The 16,585-nt window shown below is 43.8% G+C and overlaps 1 protein-coding gene across 2 annotated transcripts in view; it reads left to right on the top strand.

The window, feature by feature from the left end:
* Dhx35 (DEAH-box helicase 35) overlaps positions 1–16,585 on the top strand; it is a 62,963-nt gene that overhangs the window by 13,802 nt on the left and 32,576 nt on the right. For both annotated transcript variants that reach the window (XR_009591603.1, XM_021663757.2), the window contains exons 4-8: positions 1,680–1,757; positions 7,937–8,041; positions 9,715–9,776; positions 10,701–10,770; positions 12,839–12,898. Coding sequence is in view for 1 of the 2 variants with exons in the window: in XM_021663757.2 (XP_021519432.1) it covers positions 1,680–1,757; positions 7,937–8,041; positions 9,715–9,776; positions 10,701–10,770; positions 12,839–12,898 (375 nt within the window). In the remaining variant the exon portion in view is untranslated. The remainder of the gene's footprint in view (positions 1–1,679; positions 1,758–7,936; positions 8,042–9,714; positions 9,777–10,700; positions 10,771–12,838; positions 12,899–16,585) is intronic.

Below are 16,585 nucleotides of genomic sequence, written 5' to 3'. Positions count from 1 at the left end.
TTGAGGAGCACTGTTCTTCTCTCTCTCGTTTACATATTTGACTCCTTACATGTATTCATATGATTCATGGACAGCTGTGTTTTCACAGTGTAAAGTCCAGTACCATGTTAACTTTATTGCTTAAATTGTTTCATGTTTTACAGTGAGAAGCCCTTTCTTTTGCTTCTACCTTCTTTTAAAAGTTTCCATTCTTTTTTGACCAGTACTGAACCTGGTCAAAACAAGATGTTGCTCGTCTTCCATGGGCTGTGTTTGAGCTTTTTCTCCTTTTATTAGAGATGCCAAAACCCTGATGCTAGGGTCTGATTGCTGCTGAGGCGTCACCACTGACTCAGCAGGAGGGCGTTGGGGACACAAGTGTGGATATGCGCTCTCCCCTACCTTCTGGAGGGATGCTTCTGTCTCCCTGTATGCAGCACTCTGAGTCGAGATCAGTCCCCATGGGTTTGCTTGTGCTGAAACTTCTGATTCCAGTCCAAAATAATAGGACTTGTTTCTGCCTCTCATTGTTAACTTCTTGTGTATTTATATGTTTGTTAGATCCCAGTATGTGTGTATGTACCTATGTATAACATAGTCGTAGAATTGCTACCTCCTACATTCTTGTGGATTTTACTGACATTTGCCCACTAGATCACAGCATTTTAGAAGGTTGTTTCTGTCTAGCCTTTCGGCATCAGTGATGGTACAACTCTCCATGTCACTCGGTTTGGTCAGTGAGGTTTCCACCATCACTCAGCCTGGTTCTTTTCTTCTCCTCCCCCTGGTGTTTCTGGGATTGTGTTGCCATTTGAGCATAGAGTCATCCATCTGTTAGTGTTTGTTTTTCTTTCTGTTTTCCCAGGCCTTTACTGGTTTTGGCTATTGGGTTTTTGAAGAGTAATGGAATACAGCTGGGTTCTGTATCAGATGATCCACCCAGAGTTCTTATCTTTCTCCATCCTGTCTCCCTATTTCCACTGCCCTTTCCCCCTGTCTGCTTGGTCCTAAGCACTACAGACAGCCATTCTCTTTAGTTTCAAATTATCTTTCTTTTAAACATTTTGTTTTTATTGTTTCTTTTCTTTTTGTTTGTTTTTGTTTTCTGAGACAGGGTTCCTCTGTGTAGCCTTGGCTGCCTAGAACTCACTTTGTAGAGCAGGCTGGCCTCGAACTTCTGCTTCTGCCTCCTGAGTGCTGGGCTTAAAAGCATGTCACAACACCTAGCTGTTATCTTTTTTTTTGAACCAATGAATATGTATATGAATTTCCAATATTAATTTTTCTGTTATAGAAGTAATATGCCCATCATTTTCTAAAAAGAAAGTTAAGTTTGATAATTAGTAGTCTGTTTAGCCATGTCTCCACACTTTACAATTCTTTCTTCTGTAGACTGAGAGCTGTTGTGACTGGATAGCTTTTCCTTGCTTGTTAAAGCTATAATGCGTAGACATTGTGTGGGACTGGGGAGTCTTCAGGCTGAATCTCTTGGTTCTTCTATCAGATTTGCTGTGAATGTAATTTCCTAACAACACCAAACCTGAGATCTGCCATCCGTCAAATAATTTGCCCAGTTTTGCTGCAGGATGACCTGTGTTGTTTCCTTTCTTGGTGCCTCAAGCATAGCTCAGGGTCACCTGGAGGGAGGGTTGTCCGGAAGCTGCTGTCAGATGTGAACCCCGCTGTGGTTGTATTTGCAGTACCTGGCAGAAGCTGGTTGGACAGCCGAAGGACGAGTGGTCGGAGTGACCCAGCCTCGAAGAGTAGCTGCTGTGACGGTAAGTTTCTCTTTGTGTTGTAGATTGTGCCTGTCCCTTCTCTTTCCTCAATCAGCTCCTTATTTCTTGAAGAAACAAAACCAAACAAATTAGTAGAAGTTACTCTTTAAAAATTTAATTCAAGAAGAGCTATGAGTGGAAATTTTGCAGAATTAGTAACTGTGTGCTGTGAACCTTTTAGTAAAGTACTTAGGGAATAAAAGTAAATATATTTGCTTAAAGCCTAACTATGCCAGCATGAGCATTGAGAATGCCTGCGAGTGTCATTCCATGTTTCTCAGCAAGCTGGGGAGTGACTGGCTGGGTGGGTGGCTGCAGGCTGGATAGGAACACTTACAAGTGTGGGGTTATGGCCATGTTTACATGCATTCACTAAGACAGAAGAGCACATGAAGTAAAATAGTAAAATGGGGCACCTATGGACTCTAGATGGACATTTTTTCATCACAAGAGAATTTATTAAAGCTTCAAAACAGAAAATAAGATTACAGAAAGCCTTCATAATGTTTTCACAGTGATTTTTCCCCCTCTTCTCTTATTTTCTTTTTGAGACAGGGTCTCATGTAGCTGTAGCTATATGAACTTGAAGCAGTCCTTCTGTCTGAGTATCTCAGATACTAGGAGTGGTGGTATGTGCCTTTAGTCCCAGCAGAGGCAGTGGGAGCTCTGTGAGTTCGAGGCCAGCCTGGTCTATATTCTAGGCCAGACCAGCCAAGGATACATAGTGATACCCTGTGTCAAAAAAAAAAAAAAAAAAAAGCAAATAAACAAACAAAAAACCCCACCAACAAATCAAACAAATGTGAGGAGCTATACCTGGCCTATTTTTCAAATGTATGTTATAAGGGAGGAGGAGATGATCTTTCTGCTTCTCTTCCTTTATTGATACAGCACCAGGATTTTCATTTTAAGATGTGCAACATTTAAAAGATTACTTTATTATTTTGTGTATATGGGTGTTTTTCCTGCCTGTATGGCAGTATATTGCATTTATATGGTGCCCATGAGGCTCCAGAAGAAAGCATTTAGTTGTAAGTCACTGTGTGGGTGCTGGGAATTGAACCCAGGTCCCTCTGGTTGAGCAGGTAGTGCTCTTAACCACAGAGCCACCTGCCTGTCCCCCCCCCCCATACAGTAATTTTTTAAAAAAACATGTTTGAGAATATTTGAATATGGTCTTAATATATCATTATTATTATTTTTCCTTCTCTTCCCTTTCTCCTCTCTTTTTCATTCTCCTCTCCCCTTCCCCCTACTTCTTGCTGTTTCTGTGCTGGAGCTAGAGCCCAGGGCTTGCTAGCCAAGTGCTAACCATTGAGCCACATGCCTGGCTCCGATATGAACCTCCTGATTTACACTTTTGTTTCCTGGAAACTGCGGACTTTGCTCTTTTCCTTTTTGTCCACAGGTTCAGTAGGGAGCACCCCCACCTTCCTACCTACTTTGCCTACTTGAATGGGTTTTGTTTTTCATAACGATATGGATAATTTTCCCCCATAAACTCTGGCTTGATAAACTCTCTGGTTTGAGCTCTCTGTTCTATTACCGTGCACTGCTGGCATCTAGCTGTGCTTCATTTCTTTTGTAAGTGCACTGTGTAAGTATATCTCCTTTGAGTATTGATCAGTGAGCACAGAGTTGTATGCTCTTCTCTAGGACTTCCTGGAAGCTACAGAGTTGGCAGTTGGTTTTGTGTTTCAGGGCTGCCAGTTGAATGCAAAGCCCAGCGCTGCTGGGCCAGTGCTGGGGCAGGCTCCCACCCCAAGCCTGTTGCTGATTATTTTTAGTCATGTTTATTCCATTCAGGTCCTTTTCATCTGTACCTGAGAACTTTGAATCTTTTTAGTGCAGAAGTGAATATTTAGAATGAGAGATTATATAATATGTTGCAACTACTAAAAGCAGGTAATGCCATAAGCATGAAAAACATCCAGAGAGATAACATGTTCTTATCAGTTAAGTGTGCCTGACAGACACAATTGTACTAAACTTTCCTCCCTGAGTTTTGGCTGCCTTCCACTTATGGATGGCCCGTGCACACAGCAGTAATTTTCTGTTATTTCCTGTGGAGAGAGAGCAGCCTTTTTCTCCTCTGTGGCATGCTCTTCATGCTTTTGTTTTGTTTTTTGACTCTAGAAAGTTTTCTTTAGCTTGGAGCTGGTTATCAATAGCATGGCATAAACTTCTGGGATCATGGTTAATTTTGGGAAATCTTCTCATTCTTTGCTGCATCCATTGTTGGTCTAGGGCACCTCTGAAGTCTGACTCTTGTCTGTGCCCCTGGCACTGTTCTCCCTGGCTTGCCTTCGACTTTGCTTGATTTAGTATAAACCTGACGTTGCTTTGACAGTAGCTTTCTGTGGCTGAACGCTGCATTCCTCCTGTCTTCTGGTAACTCTTGCCCATTCATGCTTTTGTTCTTACCTTTTGAGACAAGGTCTTCATTAACTCAGGCTGGCCTTATCCTCTTGATCCTCCTGCTTCTACCTCTGTAATGCTGAAATTGTGGGGACGGGGAGAGCGAGAGGGAGAGAGAGAGCAAGAGAAAGAAAGAAAGAAAGAAAGAACTTTTTATGGAGCAGTTTTCCCTGTTTATTGTTTGAAATCCGTGTTCATTTTAACTCTAAGTCTGTAGCTACAGATAACATCCCGTGCAACTACAAGCTTTCTCTTGACAGAACAAAGATTGCTTAAGTATATGAGCGATGATGAGCTGCCACGTTTGGAATGCTGTCTCAGAGATGTGCTATGTGTATAAACTGAGCCCAAGAACAGACTCCAGAAGTTATGCTTGATCTGTGAGAGGCAGTTTAGTAAGGAGGGTCACGGTCTCACCAGTCCAGGTTAAACATCCAGACCAGGCCCTCCTCCACCTGAGATCCGGAACTGTGGAACCCGTGTGTTTGTGGCCATGAGTGAGTGTCCTGCAGTATCTCGTAAGAACTCAGGTCCACTGTCATGCAGCAGTCATTCTGTGACTTGGATCTGTTGGTTTGACGGAGTTGTGGCGAACATAATGTAAACAGTAGAGGTAAAAACTTATTAAAAAAAGCCAACAGAGGGTCAGAGAAATGCCTGAGCAGGTAAAGGTGCTCGCTGCCAAGCCTGATAAAGTGAGTTTGATTCCCAGAGCCCACATCATGGAAGAAGAGAACTTCTCCCACAAGTTGTCCTCTGGCGCTCACAGGCACACTGTGATACAGGTACCTACACGTCTGCACATACCCACAATAAATAAATAGATACATAAACAGACACAAGCAAACAAACAAAGCCAACCAGAATACCACCCTGTGTGATTATAAATGGCGAGACAAAAAAGGTTTGAGAAGAAATCTTATGTACATAGCTAATGTGTCTATGTACTTATTGGAAGATAAGCGCTTGTACCCTTAGCCTAGCCTGGCCTGGATCTGACAGACCTGCTTCAGCCTCCTGGGTGTTGGCATTATAGATGTGTGTCACTACACTTAGGTAAAGCATTAAAAAAATTATTTGTAATTGTGTGTATGTGTGTATGCATGCTGGTGCCCATGGAGGCCAGAAGCTTTTATTCCCCTGGAGCTAGAGTTAGAGGCAGTTGTGAGCCACTGAACGTGCATGCTGGGAATTTATAACATGCATGCTGAGAACAGAACATGCATGCTGGGAACAGAACTTGAGTCCTCTGCAAGAACAGTACATGCTCTTAACCACCAAGCCATCTCTCCAGCCTATGCACCCATGGTTTTTATATGCATATTTATACAAATAGTGAGAGCAAGAGTAGAAGAGTTTGGTTTTACTTTCTAGTCTCAAAATGGTTCTTTTTATAGGCGATTGGCTCGTTTTTTTCTCAGTCTTCCCAGCCTGTTTCCCTGCAGGTTCCCAGTCCCTCTACACAGATCCTCTTGTACCCTTTTTCTGAGATGTGGAGGGTTAGCTCACAACAACCATGATAGCTAAGCCTCCTGGGAAACTCCAGGTATGGAGAGATACACCCTCCTGAGGCAGAGCTGGGCAGGGTGCCTCTCTAGTTTCATAAGATGTTTTGAAAGACTGTGTGGTGTGGACTGACTGCTTGATGATTGATTCTGAGTTGATCTTGTCAGATCTATAATTTCAAGTCCCTGGGTGGAGCTTCTTCTGATCTTCATGTGCTTATCAATTTCTTATGCACTGATGGCAGATGGTGCCGGGTTGCACTTGGCAGGGATGGCTGAGTGATGGGAGTCTCTGTGCCCTCCTGAGTGAGGGCTGCCTCAAGTCCTCTCTTAGAGCAACTGAATTCCAAACTCAGACTAGTGACTGTGGGGTTTGGGGCTGCCTGGCCTGGAAGGAGAGTGATACACACCTGTTTCCTCTGGCTTGGTGTGCTGGGCCCTGGAGCCTCAGGCTTAGCTTTGTTTTGTTTTGTTTTTTTTTCAGTCAGGCAGTTTTGATAGCAAATATGAAACTTTCTTGAAAAAACAATGCTGGTTCGTGTGTTGAGGTTGTGGGAGAAGTCTTGTGTAGTTGCCCAGTCTGCCCTTGATCCTCTCAGCTCCAAATAGCTGGGTTTACAGGCATAAGCCTGGCTTTATTTCAGATATTTTCAATTAGTAAACTTTGAATGGTCTTTTGGAGATAGTTTATGGATCTGGCTAGGTGATTTTTTTTTTTTAACTTCCCTACTCTCACTTTGTGTATGTGTGTGTGTACATGTGTGCAAACTAGAAGGCAACCGCAGGTGTCATTCCCCAGGTGCCACCTTGTCTTTTGGAGACAGGGTCTCTCTTTGGCCTGGAGCTCATTGGGAGGCTAGCTTTAGGAATCCACCCGTCTTCATGCTGGGTGGATTTTCTGTAATATGTCTCCACTCCAGGCTCCATACATGTGGGTGATGGGGCTTGAACTCAGGTCCTTATGCTTACATGGCAAACACTGGGCCATCTCCTTAGCATCCCTTCCCCCCTTTTGTGATAGATTCTTGCTGTATCTCCTAGGCTGGCCTTGAATTTTTGATTCCCAAGGGCTGGGCTTATCGGCATGGGCCACATTCCTTCCTGTACTGCCCTTTCATTTGTAGTTGGATCCAGGGTAGTCCTCCTACTGTCACGTTTGTCTTCTCCTTTACTCTGTTATGGTCAGGTGGATCCTTCATTAGTCTTTTTCTTTTCAGAGAGTAGCCTGCCTTTTTTCAAAACCCAGTTCTTGTTTGAATAAGCTTTTTACGTACATTTTCTTTGGTTCCTTTTTTTCCTTTCCCTTTTTTCTCTGGTACTGGTCGTTTAACCCAGTGCTTTGCATATGATAAGGAAATGCTCTACCACTGAACTACAGCCACTGCTCAGTTTCCTCAGTATTGATTTGTAAAATCATTATGTGATTTTCCTTTTATTTTTGTATGCTCTCTGCTTTGTTTTGCTGTTGAGAGAGGATTTTACTGTGTTCCTCTGGCTGGCCTTGGTCTGCTATGTAGACCAGTCTGGCTTCAAACTCCCAGAGACCCTCTTACCCTAGGATTGAAGGCGTTCACCACCCTTAGCCCTTGTGTGTTTTAAGTTGTTCCAAGACCATTACAGAATGGAGAGATGTATCAGTTGATTGGTCAGTGTTCACTGACCTGCTGTTTTTCTTTTCATTGTTCATATACTGTTAGCATACTTTTAAAAAACTCTTTTATTTACATCTTTATATTTCTTTCTCCCTACTCCACCCCAATCCTTTCCAATACCCAAACGTCAGGTATGAGAGTAAAAGGGTTACTGGGAATGAGGGCACAGTCCTCTTTGCTGCCTCCTGCTGCTTAGGGTTGTTGGGGTCCCTGGAGCCACTCCAATCCTCATTTCAGGAGATCTCCAACTTCTTGTCTTACTGCATCAACAGCAGCTACGAGTTGCAAGGGGGAAGCACCAGCAGCCTTGTTCTTTCTTGGAGCTCCTCAACACTCTCTGAGCTCTGGCATTTATTCTCTCTAAGGAGTCCTCAGATTTAAATCTGCAGCTGGCAAAGAGCTGCTCTCAGAGCCCACACGAGGCAAATAGTCTGCTGCTGGGAACTGTCTGAATCAGTCCCACATCCTATACCTGGACTAAAACAAAAACATGTTCATATCCACAACAACATACTGTGTAATCTGACCTTTACATTTTCTGTAGTGCGTGCTCCGTGCAGTCGTTGCTGTGTCTCCATTCTCATCATGGTCTTTCTTCCCAAAGGTTTCCGGGAGAGTAGCTGATGAAAGGGGTGCGGTGCTGGGCCATGAGGTGGGCTACTGCATCCGCTTTGATGACTGCACTGACCCAGTGGCAACAAGAATTAAGGTGAAGTTCTCAGAGTGACATTCAGAGTATGGATAAGGGAGGGGATTACCTTGGGAATCAGAGCATGTGCAGGCTAGGGCAGAAAGGTCCCCTAGGGACATCTGTGAGGATCAGAGCTGTTTGAGTTTTAGCACAGGCAAGAATGCAGAAATAAGATTTATTTCTGGTCTACAGCTGACAAGGCCGAGCTTGGGAGGTCAGTGGTTTACCCTTTATGTGTTTGCTGGTGTCTGTGTGAGGAAGCAGAGTTCTCGTTTCTTATGCACACTTGGCTTTTTCAGCTGACTCTCCTGCTGTAAATACAGAAACAAAACTGTACACAAACGTGGTGAACTGGTCTAAACCAGTACAGTGTGGCATCCATGGTGGTTGACTAGTTAGAACTGTCTAACATAATGGATTCTAACATAATGCACACTATGTCAAGGGGTACTTGAGATGATCTGAGTGAACACAGTAGCCATTTGTAAGAAAATGGACCTTGGTTTAGTTAGAGTTTCTATTGCTGTGATAAAACCATAACCAAAAACAACTTGGGGAGAAACGGGTTCCTTTTAGCTTACAGCTTATTGTCCATCATCCAGGGAACTCAGGGCAGGGCTGCCAGGCAGGGACGGAAGCAGAGGCCATGGAGGAGTGCTGCTTGCTCAGCCTGCTTTCTTCCACACCCAAGGACCAAATATCCAAGGGTGGCAGTGCCCACAGCGAGCTGGGCCCTCTTCCTCCATCAATTTCTGGTCAAGAAAATGGCCACAGATTTGCTCACTGGTCAGCCTGGTGAGGGAATTTTCCCAGTTGAGGTTCCTCTTCCTAGATGACTGGAGCTTGTGCCAGGCTGATATAAAACTAACCAGGGCCCTTGTTGTCTGGTAAAGGGAACGTGCTTATGCCTTCAGTTGTATGTAACCAGTTAACACTGGGTGGGTGATGAAGTCAGGTGATTCTTTGTGGGTCTATGAGAAACTCTGTCTGCTAAGACTGTCATTGGCAGAACTTTTTACGTTTACTTCTGTGGGGTTGTGACAGCTGGTACCAGGGCTAAGCAAACTATGTTGGAAACACATCTCACTTTGGCGATGACACTGAGGGGCACTCTTAGTCTTGTTAATGCACTGACTTTGATTTGCTTGTTACTGCTCATTTCTGAAACATTTTATTAGTGTTTATTAATCTTACTTAGTGTTAACTGTAACTTGGTGAAATCATTGTATTATGCCATTTGACAAGTGGGGACTGAGGCTCAGAGATAGCAAACACGTGATCTGGGTATTCACAGCAGGGAGAAATAGGACACTGAGCTCCAGCAGGAGCCCGTGCTCTTAACTGCCCGTGCTCTGTTGAGGTTGAAAACATGCTGAGGCGTTATCCCAGACTCACAGCGCAATTCATAGTAAAGGATGGTAAACAGAGACTCACTGTCGACTGTACACTGACTGCTGTTGGTGCTAATGAACAGCTAGGGCAGGTAACCCAGAGATGGAGTTGAAAGGTCTGCAGTCCAGTATGGATTTTTGTTTTTGTTTTTTGTTTTTTGTTTCATTGTCAGATGAATAAGGCTGTTAGGTGTTCCTGCCTGTGCTCTCTGGGGTTGTTCTAATGTGAACAGAGATTATACCTGACCTTGAATCATCAATGTAAATAAATTTCTCTATCTTTGTATTTTTATTTTTTAGTTCCTTACGGATGGGATGCTGGTCAGGGAAATGATGGTTGATCCATTGTTAACAAAATATAGGTAAATATGATTTTCTGTAATAACTTTCCAAAATGCACTTGTGCACTAAGAATCAGTTGGGTTAGCAGCTGGGATTTGGGTCCTCTCAGCTGCCCCCAAACTTGCCTCTTTCTGCCTGTGCTGGATGGTGATGCCTCTTACAGGTAGCAATAGTGAGTACATAAAGGAGACAGGAAAGAAACCTGGACAGAAGCAGGCCCATGTGCATTCACTAGAATGCCTGCTGGTTTGTCTTTCTTCATCTTGCCTTTGACATGCTCCAGGAATTGTAACTACGGAGCGCAGCCTAACAGAGACATGACCAGCCAGTGTTGTGGTCCCCTACTCCTCTTTTATTTTGCAATGTTGGGTATGGAGCTTGGGGCCTTGCATGTGTTAGGCAAGTGTCTCACTTCTGCCCTCTGGACAAGGTTCTATTGAATGTGGTACGTGAAGTCCAGATGAGGGCGTAGCTTCTCCTCCCTCTGTACCCGTTTCCAGGAGCACTAGTGTTGCCACAGCTTATTTGAGGGATGACATCCCATTCTAACTCCTGGCACATGTGTTTCGAGGCTGTCCTCCCCCCTCTTTGGATGTTCTCGTGGCTTAACATCTTTTGAGGTGTCTGGGATTTGTTATTTAATGTGTTCTGTGGTATTATAGAACATACATAACCAGTTAGAACGAGCTATTAAATTCTGCTGGGATCCAGGGTAGGTGGTGTATTTCCTTTGCAAATAGTGTATCATCATTATTTTCATTAATATTGTTGAAACCACGTGTTCCTAGCCTAGGAATGACATCACTGGTAAAGAATGACTTGAGTCTTCTCTTAATTTGCTATCATTACTTGGGGGTTGAGTACCCAGAGGTCTCTCTGGTGGTCGGTGGGATTTTCTGGGGTGTTGTTCCAGTGCTCACTGAGAGTGTCCCTCTGATTCTTAGTGTCATCATGTTGGATGAAGCCCACGAGAGGACCTTATATACCGACATTGCTATTGGCTTGCTGAAGAAGGTAAGACTCCACTGCCAGCATTTTGTTTCTGTGTTTTTGTATTGTTGCCTGGTTAGGAAAGTAATTATAGCAATTTGGAAAATGTAATAGATACAAAGAGCAAAAAGTTATCTCATCATCCTACCCATTCAGAGAAAACACATGAGCCAAATGTTGGTGTGTTTTCTTTCTGTCTGTGTTTGTCTGTGTATATGCTTTGACACAGGTTGGATGATATGTGCTAATTTGTATCTTGCACGTTTAATATTAAGATCATTTCTTTTCACCATGAAATAGTCTTTGAAGACGTGATTATTATTTTAAAGGTTTTGTATTTATGTTAAGGGTATGTGTGTGCCTAAGTGTGTATTGTGTACCACATGCATGCAGGTATCTGCAGAGGCCAAATTAGGACCTCAGGTCTCTGAGAAATGGAGACAGGTAGTTGTGAGCTGCCTGATATGTGTGCTGGGAGCAAGAAGAACCAGTGCTCTTAACCCCTGAGCCACCGCCAAGCCCCTGACAACAGGGTTTTCAATGGCTATGTAATGGCTACTGGTGTCTTCTGCATTTTTCCTGTACTGTTAGGCATGCCTAAATATGTGTCAGGTCTTATGGCATTGAGCACTCTGTAATTAAATATGTTGTGCTTCCATTTCTTTCCTCTTTTTAGCTATTTTCAAAAAATGTTTCAAACATACCTCGGAGTAGAGGTATTTATGACCTTTGTTCACTATCTAGTTTTAGCTGTTACCTCCACTCTCTCTCGTTCCTGCCCTTAATGTTATTATTGGTTTTTTTTTTGTTTTTTTGTTTTTTTGTTTTTTTTATTTGTTGTTTTTCTCTGGGCAAATCCTCAATTGCAAGAGTCTAGAAAGAAGTAGTAGATTGGGATGACCAAGAACTATGGCCCTGGGAAGACTGCCTGTGTGCAAATTTGGACTGCCAAATGTATGCATCTCCAAACCAGTGGCTCCGTGTCTGCATGGCTACGAGCCCATATTGTAACCAGTAGCCGCCTGGGGGTGTTTAACAATATGATCTTTCTTTCATGCTAGTGTATTTTAAAGGCTTTTCATAGCCACATGTGGCTAGTGGCTGCGGCCTGAAGAGGGTAGAGTAGGAACTGTTTCTTGGGGCAGACCTGCTGGATGTTGTAATTTGTCATGAGGCTTAAGTAAGGCAACACAAATCTTAGGATGACATCATACGTATTCCTTTCTACAAATAAGAAAAGGAAGCCTCTCTGTGACTGAGTCTGTCCACAGTGAAGTGAGGGGAAGGTGAGTTAGGTTTCAGATGCCTCCTCAGCCTTGCATCTCGGTATGTGTGCCCATTGCATGACTCTGTTTGTCTCCTGAAGTGGCACATGACTAGGAGGAACACATAAGCTGCCTTCCTTTGGCTGATGATCAGACTTTTTGATATGTATGAGGAATTTTCTCACTCGGTTGTCCCCACTAGGGACAGTGTGGTAAGAGGGCAGTTCTGTCCAGGCCTTACCAGGGTTGAGTAGCTTCACACGGCTGCTCCTGAGGATGGTAGATGTGCTAGGCTAGGTGACCACATTTCTTTGAATAACTGTTAGTGCCCATATTGCTATCTCGGTACCACCATTTGTTATTTCTGGGTTTAATGTACTTTTTCATACTTCTGACTATGAATGCATTCACACTAACCCAAAACCCACATGTGAGGAAAAAGTATTTATTTTTAATAATTTCAAATTCAGTCCTTAAATTGAGGGTTAGAGTTGGGTTAGGGTTAGAGTAAAAGTTTTAAATTACCTTTATATTTTGCAGAACTTTTTGTTGGGTCATAATTTAGAAAATTCTGTACATTTTCAAAATCAGGAAGAATTATGTACCTCACATTGACTTGTGACATAAACAGTCAGTGTTTTTGCCTCACTGATAAGCCTCCTTGTTCTGAGACAAGGTTTCTGTCTAGCTGCGGCTGGTCTTAAACTTGTGATCCTCCTTCCCATCTCCTGCCTGCGGAGTTTACAGGCCTGTGTCACCGTGCCTGCCTATGAACTGTACATTGTCCCACTGTGGTCACCAGAGTTTCCCCATGCCTTCTTTTTCAGATTCAGAAAAAGCGAGGCGATCTTCGCTTGATTGTGGCCTCAGCCACTCTGGATGCAGAGGTAAGGCATCTCTCCTTTTTCTTCTGCATCAATACTGGAATTGACAGACATAACTTTGGGAATGCACCTCCTGCCAAAGCGTGGCTGCGGCCGAGTGACCTGCCTCTTTTGGGGCCATCTGGTGCTCTAGATGTCACACGATGCTCCTTCTTAACTGAGTAGAAAGCAGCCTGTAGGTCACCCAGGGGGTTGATGATCACCGACTTCCTTTTTTCTGTCTCTGCTATTCTCCTGACACGGGCAGCATCTTTTTAATTATTAAAAAGGCTATATTTTTTAATTTATTTATGAAAATTACATACTTCCTTTAATCTTTATTATTATTATTTTTTTGTGCAATTGAAGTTTCTCATCTAATAAGTAGTAATTTCCATGTTAAGTGTTTTTTTTTTTTTTTTTAATTGTTTTTACTTTTTCTATGAGTGGTGAGAGCACACGTGCCATGGCAGAGGTCAGAGGAGAGTGGTGGAATCAGTTCTGTCCTTCCACCATGTGGTCCCCAGGAATGAAGGACATCATGCTTGGCAGTAGGCATCTTTACCAACCAAGCCATCTCATTGGTCCCTATGTTTTTATATGGCTGATGTACTCTCTTGATGGCTAATATTTTACTTAATAAAAAAAAGTTCAACTTAACCTCATTCTTTTGGCCGCTTGCTGTTATATATATTCTACATGCTAAGCCTCCTGCTAGCTACAGGTGCTCCACAGATCTCCTGAGGCCAGGGAAGACGGCCCAAACATAGGGTGTGTAAAGGTGTTCAGGTAACCTAGAAGGCTGCTCTTAATGCCAGCCAGATGGGAGTATCAGGAAGTTGTCACCAAAGAGGTGGCATTTTAGCAAGTTTTGAGATAACATGGCCCTTTTCTTCATGGGCAAAGGAAGAACAGGGCTCCCTGACCATGTGGGAGCCACAAGGAATCCTGAGTTCTGGAAGCTACCAGAACTCTGTCTGCCAGCTCCCACGGGAATGCTCCATCCCCAGGGGTGCTCCAACCCCAGGGCTGCCCCATCCCCAGGGTGCTGCACCCTTAGCCGCTGCTCTGACTTCATCTCCTTCCACTCTGTCTAGTGTTCTTTGTGTACCAGCTCCACTGGTCCCCTTCTAGTCTCCTGAGAAAACCAGGCTTCTCCTTATGATGAGGTACGATTTTTTTCCCAGTCTATTTTTCTTCCAGACATCCCTATGGCTTGGCCAGCATTTTACTCTGATTTTAGAGGACCTCACCTCTTCAGTGAGGAAGCCTTCCTTTAAGGCTTCACCCTGCTGTTTCCATCTGCTTGCAGAGCTTTGTGTGTGTTTCAGTTGCACTGCTTTAGATGCATGTTCAGGAATTGCTTGAATCCTTGAAGATTGAGACTCTGTCTTTCTCATGATTGTTTCCCTCTTGCCTTTCATGGGGTAGTAGGTAGGGCAGTGACTTACCCATATTTGGGACCCAGGAAGATCATTCTTGTGTTGCATTGAGACACAGGAATAGCTATGGAGATAGCTGCCAGTCAGGAGGCCAACTCTGGCTTTCAGGTGAGATGTGGTGAGGGTCTGGCCTCTGCCTTGTTCCCTGTCTTCCTGTGGGTGGAAGAATGCACACTGGCTTGGTGAGAGGTGCCTGCCTGTGTTCCCAGGCTGGCCTGTCAGCTTTTCACAGGCTGTTGGAGCTCTGGGCTTCAGGCTGCCTATGATCACCTCTGGGTTTGAGCGCATTGTTCCCTTGCATTAACTGTCATCTCTGTCACCATGATGTCTGCTGGAATGTTCTCTGGAGGTGTTGTAATTTCATTTCTGATGCTGTGATAACATACCTGGCAAAAAGCAACCTAGAAATGAAAGCATTTATTTTAGCTTTCAGAGAGAAGTAAATTCATACCTGCTTACTTCAGCTGACTTTTTCCTACTTTGTTTAAACATATAATAATTAAAAGGAAGTTTACTTTTAGGTGTATGAGTGTTTTGCTTGCATGTATGCCTTTGCACCACGTGTTTTCAGTACCCATGGAAGCCAGGAGAGTGTTGGATTCCCTGGGACTGGCGTAACGGTTGGCTGTGAGCTGCCCTGTGGGTGCTGGCAGTTGAACCCTGGTTCTCTTGACTCATTTATGCCAGTGCCCTTAACCTGTGAGGCGGCTCTCCAGCCCCACCTTCCCAACTCATGATGGGCTTGAGTCTTCTCCCATCATATAATATAATCAAGACACTCCCTCCCCTCTTGACAGACATGCCCACAGGCTGACCTGATCTAGACAGTCATTCACCGAGAATCCTTCTTCCCAGGCGTTTGTAGACGATGTCCAGGTAACCATTGCAGGAGGAGTCTGACTTGCCTCTGGCTCACTCCATTGCGGTCCAGCTGCGCAGATCATCTCTGTTATCTTTTCACTTTCGTCTTTCTTAAAAATTATAAGCTGAAAAACTGATCCAAACAGTTTTAGTAGTGGTGAAAAATATGATGTTCCAGTCCTCCCCTCCTTAGGCTCAGTAATTAACAAGTATGAACTGCTTACTGATTACTTTCATCGTCTTTTTTTTTCTTTATTTCCCTCTTCCCTTTTCTTAATCTTAACCCCCATACATTCTCCTTGTTCTCTTTCAAATTCATGATCTTTTTTTAAAAAATTAGTTGTTGTTACATGCATCTATGTTTATGCATATATATTCCTAAATATTCCCTGCTTAGTATGGTTCCTGTATGTATGTTTTCAGGGCTGACTCTTTGTCATTGAAAAAACAACTGGTGTGCTTTTCCCTGGGGAAGACTATTTCTCCTGCTCTCACTATTCCTTAGTTGCCTGTAGTTTTTTGTATAGGGTTGAAGCTTCATGGTCTTTCTTGTCCTTGTTAGCATGTCTGTTGTTGACTTGTTCAGCTCATGTTTAGGCAGTCATGTTGGTGAGACTATGCGTCTAGCTTCTGATATTACTTGGAGACACAGTCTCACAGAAAACTCTCTGGTGCTCTCCCTCTTCCACAGTGTTCCCTGAGCCTCATGTGCAGAGGGTCTTTTAATATGGTGTCAAGAGTGTCTTTTAATGTGCCTCATTAAATCTGTAGTAGTTGATGTAGATGATTTCCCAAAATCGTTGTGAAAGGGAGAGCTGAGATTTGTCATTCCTTGGCATGTTTTGATGTAAGGCATGATGGAACTTAAGCAGTACTCACCTGGGCCCAGGGTGAGCTATAGGCCGTTCATTCCCCTTTATCTCTTTCTTGGCTGGACTTCCAGTGCCTATTCCTAAGGGGAGTGTTGAAGGGAGACGGCAGATGTGGGTCTCTTGGCTTAAAGTATGGGATGGGTAGATGTCTGTGTGGGTCTGATATCTGCATTTTTAAGTTAGAGGAAGAGGATGTGAGTAGGCTGAAGAGGCCTAGAGTGAGGAGCACAGGCAGAGTTTGGATTACCTAGCATTTGGATCTGGAGGCCCAAGGATGCTCTGGGTTCATCTTCTGGTCCAAGTTGCTGTGTCTGTAGGGGACAAACTCTAAGTGTATAATGCTGCAACAGGCCACTGGCTCTGGTTTCCCTTGGGGGGATGGCCCAGCCTGTAGAAGAGACACTCCACATCAGGGAGGCAGAGAGGCTGGAGGCTGATTGGATAGTTGCCTCGATTTGTTTAGTGGCCCCATTTGTAGACGCTTGGTTAGGAGAGCAATCACATAGCAGGTGTGATTGCAGAGTGCTCCTTCACCC

This window comes from Meriones unguiculatus, chromosome 4 (genome assembly GCF_030254825.1).
Source record: "Meriones unguiculatus strain TT.TT164.6M chromosome 4, Bangor_MerUng_6.1, whole genome shotgun sequence".
NCBI classification, from domain to species: domain Eukaryota; kingdom Metazoa; phylum Chordata; class Mammalia; order Rodentia; family Muridae; genus Meriones; species Meriones unguiculatus.
This window is presented reverse-complemented; position numbering and strand designations above follow the sequence as displayed.